Source organism: Furipterus horrens, unplaced genomic scaffold, assembly GCF_987537825.1.
Source record: "Furipterus horrens unplaced genomic scaffold, mFurHor1.1.pri manual_scaffold_2, whole genome shotgun sequence".
Taxonomy (NCBI): domain Eukaryota; kingdom Metazoa; phylum Chordata; class Mammalia; order Chiroptera; family Furipteridae; genus Furipterus; species Furipterus horrens.
This window is the reverse complement of record NW_028327172.1, coordinates 14,172,922-14,191,117: the sequence shown is the minus strand read 5'-3', so window position 1 is coordinate 14,191,117 and position 18,196 is coordinate 14,172,922. Positions and strand designations below refer to the sequence as shown.

General features: G+C 43.1%; 1 protein-coding gene across 1 annotated transcript in view; it reads left to right on the top strand.

Moving 5' to 3' along the window:
* Positions 1 to 18,196, top strand: part of EXT2 (exostosin glycosyltransferase 2) — a 132,303-nt gene that overhangs the window by 12,672 nt on the left and 101,435 nt on the right. Inside the window, exons 4-6 of the mRNA XM_090262394.1 lie at positions 3,636 to 3,752; positions 13,117 to 13,312; positions 15,345 to 15,484. Of these exons, the coding sequence (XP_090118520.1) occupies positions 3,636 to 3,752; positions 13,117 to 13,312; positions 15,345 to 15,484 (453 nt within the window). The remainder of the gene's footprint in view (positions 1 to 3,635; positions 3,753 to 13,116; positions 13,313 to 15,344; positions 15,485 to 18,196) is intronic.

Sequence of the window (18,196 nt, the reverse complement as noted above, 5' to 3'; positions counted from 1 at the left end):
TAGGTGTTAAGGATCAGGAAGGTTCAATTGTTTCCCCAATGCATGTATTTTTGTAAGTGATTAGAAGCAATCCTGTGGCAAGCAATGAGTCACCAAAGAGTCCTTTATCTTTGCATGTGGGAAATGCATTTTGAAACCTAGCTGGTCCTCTGGTTAGGGTGACGAATAGGAGATTTGTTTGTTAATTTTTCTTATTCTTTGTTCTTATCCCTGGATTCAGGAGAGGCAAGGGCTGCATGTCAGATTATTCGGAAATTAGAAAATAGACGGGCTAGATCAGATTGCATCCAGGGTCTCCTAAAGTCCAAAGTCATAGGTGTGGCAAGGACCAGGACTGAAGGAAGTGTCTGCTCAGCAAGTCTTTTATACTGCTTATGTCTTTTATACTGCTTAAGTCTGTTTTTATTTCTCTTTCAGTTTTCCAAAATTGTACATATGATACATGTATACTTTCTTTGTACAAGGTTGGAACCATATGCAAGTGTATAAAGAATAAAATGTAAAAATACGCTTTCAAACTCTTCTCTCTTTTCACCCCTTACTGAAAGGTAATCACTGTTCTCAAATACTAGGCATTTTTCTATGAGTTTATACACTAAATATATATATAAATGTATATTTAAATTTTAACTTAATTAGAAGCATATTATACTTTTTCAGTGTCTTGCTTTACTGATCTTTGTTTTCTGAGATATGTTCTGTAATATCACTACCTTGGGTTTTTCTTATTCTTTACATATATCTCTTACAAATTTCTACTTTGTGTGGGTTATAGTTACTAATTTAAACTTGTTATGGAAAATTGAAAACCTGTGTAAAAGAAGCAATGCTGATACAATGAATTCCACGCAGCCCCATCCAGCTTCAGTAATCATCAATTCGAGACCAGTCTTCATTCATCTGTACTCCTCTCCAGATTATCTAGAAGGAAACCCCAGATGTTACATCATTACATTTGTAAATCTTTCCAGTTGAATTTGTATGATGAGAGCTTTTTGAAAAAAACCTAACTAGAGTATTATCATACCTAAAAAATTAGTAGTAATTCTTTAATGTTATCAAATATTCACTAAATAGCTAACCATGGTTCAAATTTACCTGTCTCACAGATAGCTTTTACAGTTTGTTTTATTTAGTAAATAAATACAGGATGGGACAAAAGTGGGTTTACAGTTGTTCATGTGGAAAATAACATAATAATTAATAAATAATAATAGAGGAATGAATAAACTGTGCTCCATGTACTCATAGCTGTGAACCTACTTTTGCTCCACCCTGTATGACCAATAGAATTGATCAGCATTTTTTTTTTCCTGAACCTGAAGCTTTATATTTGAGGACTTTGCAGGCCTGATTGCACACATGGTTTAAAAGAAGACAAAGGATAAACTTGCAGAGTCACTTTGTTTAGACACTGTGACTGCTCAGAGAGGAGGAGAACTAGGAGGACATCTGAGGAAAGACCTGGGGTAGGCACCGTGAGCACAGGAGGCGGTGGGGAGAGTCCAGTGACAGAGGAGGTGACCTGGAGCCCGGAAGTCCTGGAAAGTGCTAAAAATGCCAGAGGACACTTTGAGTTGTCTAACACTTAGCCTGGCATGAGTCTGATCATCATCTTAATACCTTTTTAGCTGCGCGTTTTCTACCCGTTCGCTTGCAGCTTTGGAACTGATCTCTGATTTGGGGATACATAATGGGAAAACAGAATGTGCTGCTCCAAAATTCATTTTTCAGTCAATGTAAAACATGTGTTTCTTAAAGCAAGGGATGCTTACAATATTTTCTCCATTATAATGTTATGGAAACCTTGGCAGAAGAAGATCCAGTGACTTAAAGTTGAAGTCTTGTCAATAACAGGGCTGGTGTGAGGTCTGTGTGACTAATGGCAGTTGTGGCTCTTTCCAAGATGATGAGTGGAGATCACACATGTATGATCTGTGACATAGACGTGCTTTGGATTAAATGCTTTTCTACTACCAGTGCATGATCCCTACCTTACCCCCCTGGGAACAGAGTAAAGTTTGGGGCCTCAGGGACAGAAAAACAGTAAAAGTTGGTGTGATGTATGCCTGCCTCCTTTCTCACCACATACGCGAACCCCTCTGCTCTGGGGCTGTGGGTGTAATTACCTAATCACTCACTACCCTGGCATACCTACACTGCCCACTGCCTGCATACTAGATCCATGCTTGCTGCTCTCTGCACAGAGGTCATGGGGGCCCATATGGTCTGCTTGCCATCATGATCATGGAACCTGCCCAAGTGAACATTGGTTGCATTCACTGCTGAATGCCAATCAGGAAAAATAAGACCGTATGTTGGTATTAAGAATAGTGGTTGAGTTTTACAGAGTAGACTGGCAGCTGGAGAGATTTTTTTAGCCTCCATATTCCCTCACTGACCAAATCTTGGTTTCAGAAAGCTTAAACAAACAGATTGGGATTTCCAGGGGTGGTGTGAAAATCTTTGAACTTTAACTGGGCATGTTAGAAGAGAATGTATGCTGTCGTCAGGGCAGGGAGGGAATTGGTAGCAATCAATATTGCAAAAAATGTGGTTTCTCAGTTCAGACATTTAAGCTTAGACTTAGTATAGTGCATGGAACTGGCAAAACTTTGCCCCAGGAAGTGGTTTTGATGGCTTTGGAATCCCAACGACAGAATAACAGTAAAAGTTGGTGTGATATACACCTGCTTCCTTTCTCTGATGAAGTGTCGTTTGTAGTACACGCTGGATCCAATTAAAACAGTGTGTTCACAGCTTTCTAATTGAAAGTAATAGCTAGTGCGTGCAGACTGCAAGAGAAGCGCTAAATGTCCGATTCTGGGTTCTGCTTCCTGTACAGGGAATTGGGTTAGCAAGATTGAGTAACTGCGATGGCTGGTGATTGCGGGGCGAGGCCACGTGACGCATGCATAGCTCTCGGGTGGCAGTGGAAAGAACTGTGTGGGGCAGGAATAGGAGAGAAGCTGGAGCATATGCAGTGTGAGATGTCACAGCTGCTTTCTGTGCCCATTGTCTCCTGAGCTTCTAGTCAGTGAGTAGGTAAGTGACTGCCCCAGCCAGTCTTCTGTGCAGACCTGTTGGTACTCTTGTTACTGCTACTGTATTAAAGACCAGGGTGTGACTTTGGGGAGAGGTGAATGGGACCTGAATGAAGAAGTAGAGGGGCTATTCAGAGGGTGTCCTCTGGGCTGTGATATATCTTTAAAAATGGAAAGTAATGGCATTTTTCTAGGACTCTGGAGGAAGGTCGGTAACTCCAGAGTAGAATGAAGCTGGTGCCCAGGAAGTGTGATGCCACACATCTAGCACGGTGTCTTTATGGGAAAATGGCTAAGGGGACATTTGCTGTTGTTGGTAGTAAGACTCAGTGATAGCAGGTCTTTGAATAATGTCATTTCATTCAACTCCATTTCCTTATAACATTGATGGGATGCAGTAGGAGCTTAACTCTTGTTTACATCGATGAGCCCATGGTAAGGCCGATTTCGTTATGTGTCGTTTTGCTTAAAGTTGCAGAGCGCATCCATGACATTAAGTGAGGTCTTAGTCATGCTCCTGTCCCTTTCTGCAGGGCTTATGAGAGGGAAGACCTTCTTTCTTCCTGTCTGACAAAATGTTTTTGCTTTCAGGGCTCTGTTGGCTGGCGGCGGCTTTTCTACGTGGACTTACCGGCAAGGCTACGATGTCAGCATTCCTGTCTACAGCCCGCTGTCGGCTGAGGTGGACCTTCCGGAGAAAGGGCCAGGGTAAGGGGCATTCCGCACGCCAGGTGTGCTGTGAGGCGCCGCCTGTGTTCAGCATGGAGAGTGTCACAGCCACCAAAACACCGACGCTAGCCCAGGGTCCTCGAGACTGCCATCTTTTCCACGCCACCCCGTCTGTTATTCTTTAAGGGTTCTCTCCGTCAGTGGGCAGTGCTGGCTACCACGCTTTCCAAGTCAGAAACCTACACGGCGCCCTTCCCTCCTTGGTCTTCCTTACTTCTATACCAAAACGTTACATCTTATTGGTTCTACATCCTAAATATTTCCTAGCTCTGCTTTTCCATCTCCCCTGCCCCCGTCACACGCCAGGATACCGTCATTGCTCCCTGTTGCTGAAATGTCCTCCTGTTTGGTTTCCCTGCTTCTAGTCCTGCTGCCCTGCAGTCTGACTGTGGGCTTCACATGGCCCTTAGGATACAGCCCAGACTCCTTAAAATGTCTTTCAGGCCCCTCTGTGACAGGACCACTGTCTCTCATCTCTAGCTTTTTTCCTTTTAGTTCTTAGAATGAACTCTGCACTCTCAGTTTTTCTGGGCTACAAAACTTTCTATTGTCTGGAAATCTTTTTTGTCATTTTCATCAGACTAATGACCTACTTGTTCTTTAGGTTTCAACTTGAATACCTCTTACTCGGGGGGCACTTTCTTAGCCCCTGGAATGGCTCTTCTGCTTTCTGCGCCAGTCATATGCTTGTGCTATGCTAGCGTACCACTCCCTGTCCCTGTTGGAATGACTTGCTCAGAGCCTCTCCTTTGGATTTTGGATTTTGTAGGGACAGTGACACTGGTGCCAGGTCTGTTTTTTAACTGCCATGTTCTTTGTGCCTCGCACATGATTGGCTCATATTTTTGACATGTGAGTAAATGAAAAGCACTGACAGCATGGATGTATGGGGTATTGTGTCTCCCATTTTTTTCTGTAACCTGCTGTACTCATTCACGCTGAGACTGTCAATGAACTTGAAACAAACGTGATGATAATTCTTTACTTGTGTGCCCGGTGCTCCTGTATGAAGGTGACTCATTTGTGTGTTGCCCCCTAGAAATATCATTCTGGGTGAGATTTAAAAGCCTACAAATAGCATTTGGGCTTAGAAATGAGTCTCAAGGCAATCATTTGAGAACACAGGAATCATTCTTAAAGCATCCCAAACTTCCCCTTGGAAGCCTTTATGGATTCTTTGTCAAGAGAACTTTTCCAAAGTGAAGACATTTCTCTCGTGTGTGTGTGTGTGTGTGTGTGTGTGTGTGTGTGTGTCCTATCATGTGGTCTGGGACCAAATTATGGAACTTATTTTAGATGTAGCCCAGGTGAGACTGAAACACCTTGCTCTGTCCTGTGCACATGCAAAGACGTGCAAAGGAAGCTTGGATCCTTCATGAACTCGTTCCTTAGATCAACTTTCTGGATATTTTTCTGTTAGTGGACTCCCAGAGTTGACTTAATTTATTTTATTTTTTAATAGAGATAATTTATGTACCATAAAATTCACTCTTTTGACATGTACCATTCAGTGAATTTTTAAAAATTGAGATGTAATTGACATAGCACTGTATAAGCTTCAAGTGTACAATGTGCTGATTTGATACAATTCAGTGGTTTCTATCTAATTCCAGAACATTTTCATCACCCTCGATTAAATCCAATACCTATTAGCTGTCACTCTGTCCCTGCTCCTATATTTCTCACCCACTGCTCCCAGCAGCAGCCATGAATCTGCTTTCTGTCTTTATGGATTTGACCATGCTGGACATTTCATATCAATGTCATCATACGATATGTGACCTTTTCCATCTTTTTTACAGAGCATAATGTTTTCAAGGTTCAGCTATCTTGTAGCATGGAGTCAATACTTCATTCCTTTCTTGGCTGAATAATATTTCATCATATGGACGGATATACCACATTTTGTTTATCCATTCATCAGTTGACAGACACTTGGGTTGTTTCCACTTTTTAGCAATTATGAATAATGCTGCTTTCAACATTAGTATACAAGGTTTTGTGTAAACATGTTTTTAATTCTCTCAGATACATACCTAGGAGTGGAATTGCTGAGTCATGTGGATACTCTATATTTAACTTTTTGAGGAGCTACCAGATTGTTTTCCAAAATGGCTGTGCCATTTGTTGTACCAGTAATGTATGAGGATTCCAGTTTCTCCATATCCCTGCCAACACTTGTTATTGTCTGTCTTTTTTATTCTAGCCATCATAGTGGATGTGAAGTGGTATCTCATTGTGGTTTTGTTGAGTGTTTTTCATGTGTTTATTGGTCATTTATACGACCTCTTTGGGGAAATATCTATTCAAATCATTTGCCATTTTTAAGTTGGCTTTTGTTTTTATTGTTGAGTTTTGAGAATTTTATGTTATAGCTTAGAGCTCGATTCTTATCAGATACATGATTTACAGATATTTTCTCTGATTCTGTAGGTTGTCTTTTCACTTTTTGATAGTGTCCTCTGACACACACACGTTTCTAATTTTAATGATTTCCAGCTTACCCCCCCCTTTGGTTGCTTGTGCTTTTGTGTTATACCTCACAAACCTAATCCAAGGCCATAAAGATTTACACCTGTGTTTTCTTCTAAGCACGTCATAGTTTTAGCTTTTACATTTTGGTTTTTGATCCATTTTCAGTTAATTTTTTATATGGTGTAAGGTAGGAGTCAACTTCATTCTTCTACTTGTGGCTACCCAGTTGTCTTAGCAACACTTATTGAAAACGTTATTCTTTTCCCATTGCATGATCTTGGCACCACTGTTGAAAATCAACTGGCCATAGATAATGTGGGTTTATTTCTAAACTCACTTCTCTTCCATTGGTCTGTGTCTTTCCTTATGCCACTACCCCACTGTCTTGATTACTGAAGTTTTGGTAAATGCAAGTCTTTCAACTTTGTTCTTGTTTTTTGTTGTTTTTTTCTTTTTAGCTATTCAAGGCCCCTTGCATTTTAATTACTATTTTTTTGTAGTGCAACTTGAACTAAGTACAAATTTAAAAAACTCTAAACTCTTTGTGCTTATACAACTACAAAACTAAAACAAACTTATAAATTAAATACAAACAAATCATATTAACATAGCATGATATCTGGGACTTTCTCTTTGAAACTGAATTACATCTGTCAAGGTGAATATGGAGCTAATAATGTTTTGGGGGTTTTGACATGCCTATACTGTTGCATGCTGGGTGAGGATGTCCTTTTCCATACCACTTTTCCTGTTTGAACAACAGGAAGCTTCCCTTTATATGGTTCATTATGACATCATTATCTTCATCTCGTAGAGATGCATGATTCATATTTTTGCCCCAATACATTTTATTATGAAAACCTTCAAACAGACAGCAAAGTTTAAAAAAATTTTAACCCACTAAATACAAACCAGGAAAATACTTAGTAGTATTAATCGCTAAATATGAGCCAAATATGCCTATATTAGTTTTTTTTAAATCATTATAGGGCAAAAAAAAAAAAATTCTTACAGAGAATTTGTGGACTGGAGAAAATGATACAGTTCAATGCTGTGTTTCGTGGCTGGATTTCCATACATTGAGAAAGGATGTTCCATGTTAGTACAGCTTGTATCCTTTGGTGTGGTACAATTTTATCATGTACCTGGTATCTTAATTTGGCGTATTCATGTAGCACTGGATATGAGTAACTATAATAAAGCAGAGAAAAGTCAAATGAACTTGAAAAAAGTTTACTCCCCTGCTTACTATTTCTTTGAGCATTTACTTAAATTTAAATTAGTTGTGTGATTTTTGAAAGTTTTTTTTAACCCTTTGCTTTATTTTTCCTGAAGTTCTTCTGGATATTGTTTAATTCAGTTCAGTTTACTTCAGTTCAACTCAAACTTTTATTGAAGGCCTATCTGAACCAATAATGGCTAGGCTGGTGGTTCTCAACAGTAGAAGAGTGTTGATTTTGTACTCCCTGGTAGCATAGGCAACATATGGAGCCATGTTTAACTGTTATGACTGAGGGTGTGTGTGCCAGGGGTCCCCAAGACCAGCTCAAATTTCAGTGATTTACCAGAAGGACTCATAGCACTCAGCATATTGTTGTGCTCATGCTATGATTTATTACAGTAAAAGGATACAAAACATAGTCAGCAAAGGGAAAAAAGATGCATGGGGTGAAGTCCAGGGAAACAAGCGCAGGCATGTAAGTTTCCTCCCCGAGTGGTGTCTCCCAGGATGGACCTGATTCCCCCAGCAACAAGTTGTAACAGTATGTTTGAAATGTTGCCCACAGGGAAGCTCGTTAGAAACTCGGCCCCCAGACTTTTTATGTGGGCAGGCAGTGCTTGGCATGTACCAAAATTGTAGACTCCCACAAGGAAAGCAGGTGTTCAGTGTAAACCATATTGTTTGTACAAACAGTCTGGGCACAGTTCTTTCCTGTTCTGGAGATGGTGGCAGGTCTCCCAAACTGAAGTTCCCGTGCACTAGCCAAGGGCCAGCCTTTCAAAGGAGAACAGTCAGGCCTGCTGTGCTAACTCTGTTCTGCATGTGGTGTTCCTGGCATCTCCTGGGTGGAGGCCAGGGATGCCACTAAACCTCTACAATGCTCAGGCAGCTCCCCACAACAGAGAATTTGGGGACCCAAAAGTCAGCAGTGTGTGGTTGAGGAAGCCTGGGTGAGGCAAAGAGCGAGCTGATGAGGATCAGGGCTGTCAGGCCAGCTTGCCCGCCTCTGGGCCTCTGTCTTTCTAAGGCTGCTTGAACTAAACTCTCTGTATTATCTCGTATAATTTGGCTCTCTTATTTTGGTTTAGCACTCTTAATTCCCTTCAGACTTAATCCAGGGAAGAAAACATACCAAAGAGTCCCATACAGGATGAGCCCAAAGAGGCCCACACCAAGACATATCATAATTAAAATGCCAAAGGTTAAATAAAGGTAAAGAGGGAATCTTAAAAGCAGTAAGAGAAAAGCAGTTAGTTACCTACAGGGGAGCTCCCATAAGACTGTCAGCTGATTTCTCAAGAAACTCTGCAGGCTGGAAGGGACTGGCAAGAAGTATTCAAAGTAATGAAAAGCAAAGAATGACCTACAACTAAGATAACTCTACCCAGCAAAGCTATCATTTAGAATAAAAGAACTATCAGTTAAAGAGATTCCCAGATAAGAAAAACTCTAAAGGAGTTCATTGCCACCAATCCAGGATTATATGAAATGTTAAAGGGTCTTCTTTCAGAAGAAGAAGATGAAAAATGTGAACAATAACATGACAATAAATACATATCTATCATAGCAGAAACAGAATCATAGATACAGAGAACGTTTTGATGATAGTGCTAGATGGGACGGAGGGCCAGGGGGATGGGCAAAAGTGGTGAAGGAATTAAGAAGCACAGGTTGGTTGGTACAGAATAGCCATGGGGCAGTGAAGGACAGCGCAGGGAACATAGTAGCCAAAGAACTTACACATATGACCCATGGACGTGGACAGCAACGTGGGGATTGCTTGAGGGAGTGTGGGGGAGTGCTGGGTGGAGGGGGCAATGGAGGAAAAATTGGGACAGCTGTTAACAGTGTAAACAATAAAATATAATTTACATTAAAAAATAAAATTTTGATATACAAGGTTTAAAAAGCGTGGTAAAAACAAAGAACAAATCACTGTACAGTAAAAATTATTTTAAAATAATTAGTTTCAAAGATTTAAACTGCTATCTTGGCAGTTTTTCTTAGTGAATCTCTCTACGTATTATATATAATTAGACTGAAATTAAGATCTTTAACTAGATCACTTAAGGTCTCGGTGTGTTTCTGAAGTTCTCAGTTCACTAATGAGATATGGACACCGGTGTCTTCAAGGGCAGCGGCAGAAAGTTCAAGGCTGCACTGGGCATGAGCCTCCCTCTGCTGGCCCGTTGGTGGGTTTCTGCATCTGAACTCACAGTTTGGCCCTGCAGCTGTGGTGTTTCTTTTGTAAAGAACCTCACGCACACATCACCCCCCCCCCCCCGCTTCAAAAAACAGTCAAAAAAGAAAAAAAAAGACATAAACAGGCTCCAAACTCAGCATCCTTTCCAAGGACTCGGGAGGAGGCAGTGTGGGTGACCTCATGGCAGCATTTGGGACTTGTCGCTCTTTGTGAGAGTTGCTTTTTAAGGGAATTCCCACATCTCTTGAGGGCTATATAGAGTAGCAAGAGCTTTGTTTTTTATTTTTATTTTAAATCTCTCTATTTTTTCAATGGGAAGCTGAGGGTTGTTGCTATTGATAGCTGCTTCTCACAGCTGTGCTGGCCTCCGCTGGAATTCTTGTCATTCTCTCTAAAAGGAACTAAATTGGGAGATTACAACTGTTACTATTGAGGGAGACTTCACATTCTCAGCGTGGTTTTACTTAAACTTAGATATCAGCACTGCTGGGAGGAAACATGAAAGTCATAGCTAGTCATTTTAGTCCTGAAAAGAAAATCAAATTCCACCTGAACATTTTGTTTGCTTAAAACTAACGTGGGCATTCTCTTGTCAGCCATCCGTGAGGTCAGGGAGAACCAACACAAAGCAGGGGGAACATTTTTAGACTCTTGCTCACATGTGCACATTTCTGTTGAAAATGGAGTGGCGGTAGAGTGGGGATCCGGCGGTCCTGGTTGGGGATCCCATAGTCCTGGTGGCTGCCTCTCTGGAATGGAACTTTGTTTCTTAACTGTGAAGTCTAACCCAGGTCTTTTGGGTCTTCTGTTACTCGAAAGTTTCTTTGAGCAACACACATTCACATCTGTATTTCTTTTTGTATCTGTGTAGATGACTCTCTCTCTCTTTCTCTCAATGTATGTATCTTGAACACAGTGTATTTCTGTTGGTATCTCCAATTCCATATTTGTAACTCCCTTCTCTGACCGTGAGAAATCTGGCTGCCATTATTCTCAATATCTCTGCTGCTTTGACCTAACTGCACAGATACCCTCTTTACCCTCACTCAGTCTCCAGCACCTCCCCTCTCCCACATTGGGCTCCTATTGCTGCTCCCCCAGCCCCCGCCGGCCACCCCCAAGCATAGATGCCCTCCTCACCCATTTTGGGCTCCAGTACCCCGCATTGGGGCGACACTTCCATTGCCATCACCTTCCCCACAACTGTGGCACTCTTTGCAGCCCGCCCAGGCTCTAACGCTGTTCCGGGATTCCCAGATGCCCTCCTAACCTCACTTGGTCTCCAGCATCCCATGCTGGGTTGCTGTAGCTACCTCTGCCCCTGCCCACAGTGCAGAAACCTCAGTCACCCTTCTGGGGCTCTCATACTTGGTGCTGGGCCTCCTCCCTGCTTCCCCAAGTGGAAGGTCTTACCCGCCAAGGGCTTCAACACTCCATGTGGGCCGTCTCGTCATGCAGGAACGCCCTCTTCCTGCTACGGCTCCAGCCCTACATCATCCTGCATGGACACCCTCTTGTCTGTTCTTACTCTGGATAGCGCAGAGCACCAGTTTTATGCTAACGGCTCTACCTAAGTAGAAAGTCTCCAGAGACACCCAGCAAGTGCCATGTACCAGTGTCTTAGGAACTAGAAAGACCTTTAGAGGCCATTTAGCCTTACCTCAATGCATAACTTTTCATTATAATTTCCAAATAAAAAGTTTTCTGACTTATAATACAAAAGAACTTAAAAAATTTTTATCCTCATCTGAGGACATTTTTTCATTGCTTTTAGAGAGAGAGAGGAAGGGAGAGAGAGAAACATCAATTTGAGAGAAACATTGACTGATTGTCTTGTGTATGCACCTGGACCGGGGACTGAACCTGCAACCTAGGTGTGTGTCCTGGCTGGGAAGTGATCCAGTGACCCTTCGGTTATGGGACGGTGCTCCAACCAACTGAGCCACACCAGCAAGGGCAAAGTTTAATCAATTTTAATTTAAATGGCCTGATGTAGTTAATTGCTATTGGACAGTGCAGTTCTAGGGAATCTGCTTATTCCCTTCTTTCCTCACTGTGGGGTGAGAAATGCCCTTTGCCTTTAGTTCAGTTGTACAAAGAAATTACCAAAAGACATGGTTCTGAGGATTTATGAGCGATCTGGCTGTGGTATGTTTTGCTATGTTTTCTGAAGTTTATTTAGCTGATCTGGCTGGCCAGGCCAGTGTTCACCTTTCCACTCATTGCTCTCAGTGTTTGGACCAGAAGCTTGATGCTCAGTGAAAGATGACGATCTCAGGGAATGATTGCTTGTTCTTCGACATTGAGTGCATAAACCTCTAAGTAAGTCTAAGAAACTGAAGAAAAACAAAACAATTACCCTTCCTTTCTCCCCAAAGCAAGGAAAAAGAGAGAGAAATGGTTTTCAGAATATGGGTTCTTGGTCCTTTCTGAAGCACAGGACTGTACCCGCACCCGGACTATGGGATGTACAGCCCTCGTATTCTCCCTGGTCTGTACCCGTTCAAGTTCGATTTAAATGGGTGCCCCCTCTAGGTGTGATGGGCATTTCATTTCTTCCTGGAACCTCCTTTATGTTATTCTTTTCTAGTGCTCTCTCAACCTCTACTCTTTTTGCCCTGGCAACCTCTCTGTTTCCTGGGAATCTTGCCTTCTAGGAGGGAATTACTTACCATCTGGTCTCCCCAAAATTTTGCCTTGACTTCTGGCTTACTAACTTTGGGTTCTCATCTTTATCTCTTACGGAGATCTTAATGGCACTAGACCCTTGGGGATCCTTACCTCACTCCATTTTTTTTTTTAAGCATCCTTGCTATTCAGGTGTTGAGACCGATTCCCTCCTCTAGTAAACATTTTTTATTTTTTCACTTGTTCCCATGTCCCAGTTCAGTCTTCCTCACATCCCGGTGGCCCTCCTAGGGGACTCTCTTTCCTTCGTAGCATGAGGATGCCGTTCAACAGCCAGAAGCAGTCTTTCGGCTCTTTCGGTTTTACAAACAGTGCTGCCCCTTGTTTCCCTCTTTTCCTGTTGGAAGCATGCAGCCAGCTCTCAGCTCCTTTTCTGATCAGAGAATCAGATTTAACTAATGGTAGCATGTTCATGTTTCTTCCAGTCAACCAGTCAGTCGCTTTTTCTCTTTTTCAACACACACACACACATATTTATAGCGCACGCTCTAAGCTTGGCGTATTGTAAGCATTTTCTCAAAACATTAAGAACTTTTTCCAAATAAAATTCTTAACTATTGCATAATGTTTCAGCATGTGAATGAGTCATACCTTACTCTCTTATAGTATATAATATTTTGAACATTCAGCCATGCTACCGTTTCCCCCGAATCAAGGGATGTGAAGACTGGTGAGAAAACTTGCTGCCGTCCGTTTAACGTCAGAGGTCGTCTTGCCTTGACTAGCTTTCCAGTCACCTCTTTCCTCCTTTACAGTCCCCGGCGATACTTCCTCCTGTCGTCTCAGATGGCTCTCCACCCCGAGTACCGAGAGGAACTGGGAGCCCTTCAGGCCAAGCACGGAGAGTCAGTGATAGTGCTGGATAAGTGCACCAACCTCTCCGAGGACGTCCTTTCCATCCGTAAGCGCTGCCACAAGCACCAGGTCTTCGATTACCCCCAGGTGCTGCAGGTGAGTGTCATTCATTGACTCTCCCAAGGCTCCGTGGAGGGCACTTCCACAAAGGAAAATTAACCCTGGCAAACAGGAGCTGTTCTCCACTTGCAACCAGGAGAATTTCCCCAGGGGAGAAGAAAATGGAGGATGGCCCTTTACTGGCTATGCGGCCATTCCGGTGCTTCATGACGTCTGGCGTAGTGAGTGTTCATACGCCTTTCAGATATTCACTATACTTCAAAAAGGCAAGTGTGATCGAGAAGCCACGTAGACAAAGCAGGCAGATGTATTTTGCTTTTTCCCCTGTATTCATCAGCCGGTCAGAGAAGATTTTTTTCTTCAAGTGGCAGCTTGTATCCTCTGGCTGGGCTGCGCCACAAGGCGGCAGTCAGCTTTTGCGGGGAGTGGAAGGTTTTTATTTTCAGTCATTGTTCGGTGTTTTGGTGTTTTGGCACCCTTAGCATGTCCTCCTGGTGGCATGTCCTATACTTAAGTCATGGGAATGACAGCACTTTCATAGCCACTGGCAAAGCAGTTGTTTGGGGGGATGTTTTATAAGCAGGATATTTGACATCCCAAGGGCATGGGGGCTAGGAAAGGAGACACTGAGTTTTGTTCACTTAAATATTTAAGATGCAGACAACTGAGTTTAAGGAGAAATACCGAGGAGCTGGTATGATATGTTCTTAAAAATTTCCAAAGAGAACTGGCCCATGCTGAGATTGTTAAAATATTTTCTCTCAAAAAGCGCTGCATCTCCTCTGGAATGTCTGACTGATAACAGTGGTGATGTGAACAGCAGTATTTATAGTAACCTTTGTCTAGACAGGAAGAACGGTTATCAGCACGCGTGTCCACATCTGGACGCTGACTCTCGAGACAGGCCGAGCTGCCCACCTGCACCCCCGGGTGCCGTGACGGATCCTCCTCTTTGACTTGCTGCTTTTCCCATTTATCCCCAGAGGAGTTTGGCATGTTGAGTTTCTTCACATTTTTTCCTAAATGTTCCTTTTCTCTAGTTTTAAAGATTAAATAGTCTGTCTTTAAAAGAATTTTTTTTTTTTCTCCTAAAGGCAAAAACTGGAAGAAACTGAGTATTACAGATAACACACAGGGCCTTTTCTTATTTTGGTTTACTGATTGCAACTATTCTTTCTCCTGTGCATCTCTTATTTTCCCAAATGCTCCCCCCATTGAGGGTGTGAATGGGGAAGAAATCTTTTGAGTTTTTGCATTTTATTTCATTTATTTTTTCTAAATAAAATGTATCTGTCTTAACATGTTTTCAAAGGCATTGCATTCATGAAATGAATATCTCCTCTGTGCAAAGCACACTGCTAGATGCCATGGGGAATAGAGAGATGAAATGAGATTTGATACCTTCCCTTTAGGGAGTCCTCTAGAGCAGGAGTCCCCAATCCCTGGGCTGCAGATTGGTACCGGTCCATGGCTTGTCAGGAACTGGGTCATGAAGGAAGTTCACCTGAGCTCCGCCTCCTGTCTCACTGCCCCTGCTACTAGGTCGACTGCAGGGGGCAAGCTTGAGCACCACCTCCTGACCCTCCACCCCTACCTCGTCAGTGGAAAAACTGGTCCCTGGTTCTAAAAGGATTGGGGACCGCTGCTCTAGAGAACCCACTATGCCCAGACAAAATAATTCTATCACAGGGTAGGCTGTGGTAAGTATGATGTTTGACCTCTGTGCCATGGTACATTTACATAGTACACGAGAGTGGAAAACGACCAATGTCGGGGAAGTCATGTTGTTGAGTGTCCAGAGGAAGGCTTGGGCGTGGGTTTACATCTTTAGGATATCAACAGTGGAGGCATGGAGGTAACGCTGAAGAGCAGAAAGGTGAAATGTTGCAGCCAGCCAACGGCTCAAGTTTTCCTGGTGTGAGCTGTTCTCCTTTAGCGCTTTTGTGTCGGGGTGCCTCAGTATCGCTTAGCTTCAGCCTTTTGGGGAACATCGTGGTCTGCAGGGGTCAGAGCAAGTGGGTCAGCGAAACTTGTTTGTAACCCCCTGTTTCTGCTTCTGTTCCTGCAGGAAGCGACTTTCTGTGTGGTCCTTCGGGGTGCTCGGCTGGGCCAGGCGGTGTTGAGCGACGTGTTACGGGCTGGCTGTGTCCCCGTTGTCATTGCAGACTCCTACATTTTACCTTTCTCTGAAGTCCTTGACTGGAAGAGGTGGGTGTTCCCTTCTGGGAAACTTCCCACGAGTGGTTCTGTGTGTGTTAGATTTTAGAAGCCCCCAAGTAATTTTGATGCATTCCTAGGTGTGAGAACTACTTCTTTTATTTTTTTTTAAGTCTTTTTTTAGAAGATTTTATTTATTTTTTAGAGAGAGGGAAAAGGAGGGAGAAAGAGAGGGAGAGAAACATCCATGTGTGGTTGCTCTCACACACCCCCAACTGGGGACCTTGCCCACAACCCAGGCATGTGCCCTGACTGGGAATCGAACTGGAGACCTTTTGGTTCACAGGCTGGTGCTCAGTCCCTGAGCCCCACCAGCCAAGGCAAGAATTACTTCTTTAGATTGTTTTGCTATATTCCTTCAGGAGAATTAGTCCATTGGCCTAGAGGTTGCCAAACTGAGGCCTGTGAGCCAAATATGGCAGATTGCCAGTTTTTATAAATAAAGTTTTATTGAAACTCGGCCATACCTTTTTATTTACATATTGTCTGTGGCTATTCTCGTGGTACAATGGCAGAGTTGAGTAGTTGCCACAGAGATTACATGGCTCACAAACCCTAAAATACTTACTCTCTGGCCCTTTACAGAAAGCATTTACCAACTCTTGGCCAAATGCAGTGGTGTATAGGGACTGCAGAGTGTACTTACCTGGAGAACTTTTTAAAATGCCTGGGCTTTCTGTGAGCCAAGTGTCGCTGGTTCGATTCCCAGTCAGAGCACATGACTAGGTTGCACGTCAGGTCCCCAGTTGGGGGCGTGAGTGAGAGGCAACCACACAGTGAAGTTTCTCTCCCTCTCTTTCTCCTTTCCCCCCTCTCTCAAAATAAATAAATAAATAAACAAATAAACAAATAAATAAATTATTTAAAAAAAAAAAAAAAACCCGCCTGGGCTTTATCCTCAGGAATGCTGAATTTTAAAGCTCCCTACATATGATTTGTAACCCCAGTTGAGAAGCCCTGCTCTAGGGTCTCTATTGAATTTGCATAATGTGACAAGCTGGAGGAGGAGCATCTCTGCATGGATGAAGCTTAGAAACAGTCCCAGGGTACAGATGGACAAACAGAGGCTCTGTTGGTTAGGGCTGTCAGCACTGTAATTAACAGATTAGCCTGCAAGCCTCATCTTATTTCATTTCTCTAGGACTTGGAGGCAAAAGATAATTGAAGATTAGCTCCTTTTATATATACTTGTCAGGCTGTACTTGGTCTTAAATGCTTAATTGCTTTCTCTTTTCCCAACTTTTTTGATATTTCTACTCTAGTCTGATCACTCCAGATATTTGAATAATTTAAGTAGCATTCACTTGCATGTGTATTCATTTATTCATCTCACATTTATTGGAATAATATGATCTCTGCTATTAAAGAGGTTAGAATCTAGTGAGGAAGACAAACCAATTATCATGATGTGTGTTAAGTGCTGTAACAGATGCATGCACAGGGGGCAAGGAAAACCTGCAACAGAGAAGGGAGCCTGGAACAGATTAGGGAGCCTGGAACAGAGAAGGGAGCCTGGAACAGAGAAGGGAACCTGGAACAGATTAGGGAGCCCGGAACAGATTAGGGAGCCCGGAACAGATTAGGGAGCCCGGAACAGAATAGGGAGCCCGGAACAGATTAGGGAGCCTGGAACAGAGAAGGGAGCCTGGAACAGAGAAGGGAACCTGGAACAGATTAGGGAGCCTGGAACAGATTAGGGAGCCTGGAACAGAGAAGGGAGCCTGGAACAGATTAGGGAGCCTGCAACAGATTAGGGAGCCTGCAACAGAGAAGGGAGCCTGGAACAGATTAGGGAGCCTGGAACAGAGAAGGGAACCTGGAACAGAGAAGGGAGCCTGGAACTGATTAGGGAGCCTAAATCAGCCTGGAGGAGGGTATGTAATTCTTTATATCTTAGAGAAGTGATGAGCAACTTCCAGTCATTTATACATCCGTGAAAACATTATTGAGTGCCTCTTATTTGTCAGGTACTATGTTAGGGATGGGGATTCAAAAATGATCAAGGACAAGCCTTACCTCCAAGAAGCCCGCAGTCTGGTGGTGGAAGATAGACAAGGAAACCAGACATTACCAAATGCAGCGATGAGGTGCAGCCCTGGCCGGGTGGAGAGCTTGTAGAAGAGTGAGAAGGAGACACATACCATTGCTGGCGTGGAGGTGGGAAGGGCTTTCCAGAGGCAGTGACCCTGAGCTGAGTCTGCAGGGTCATTCCTAGGAGAAGCTAGATCTGTTTGGGGAGTTGAATTATGGGTAAGTGGTAGAAGGGTTCTGGATTTAGGGTCAGAAGGCCTGGGTTCAGATAACCAGCTCTGTTACTGGCTAGCTTTGTGATCTTGGCAAATCATTTTTGAGCTTCAGTTTTCCCATCTGTACAGTCGAAATCATGTATTTATTTAACAAATATTTATTAAGTGCTAACTGTGTGCATGCTAAGCAATGTACCAGATGCTCAGCTATGCTGACGAGAGGAACTAGGTGTGGCTTCCATCCCAATGGACTAGTGTAGTGTGGGGAGGGGGCCTCAGATTGTAATAAATTAATGTATACAAATATAATAACAAACTCTGCTAAATGCCTGAAGGATAAGTGCTCTGTTAGCAGATCCTGCTGGCTCTCTTCTCCCATCACTTTCATCCGTTGCTCCCTCATCTCTTGCCTGGATCTGGCGATGGCCTCTAGCTGCTCTCCCTGCTCCTGGTCTTG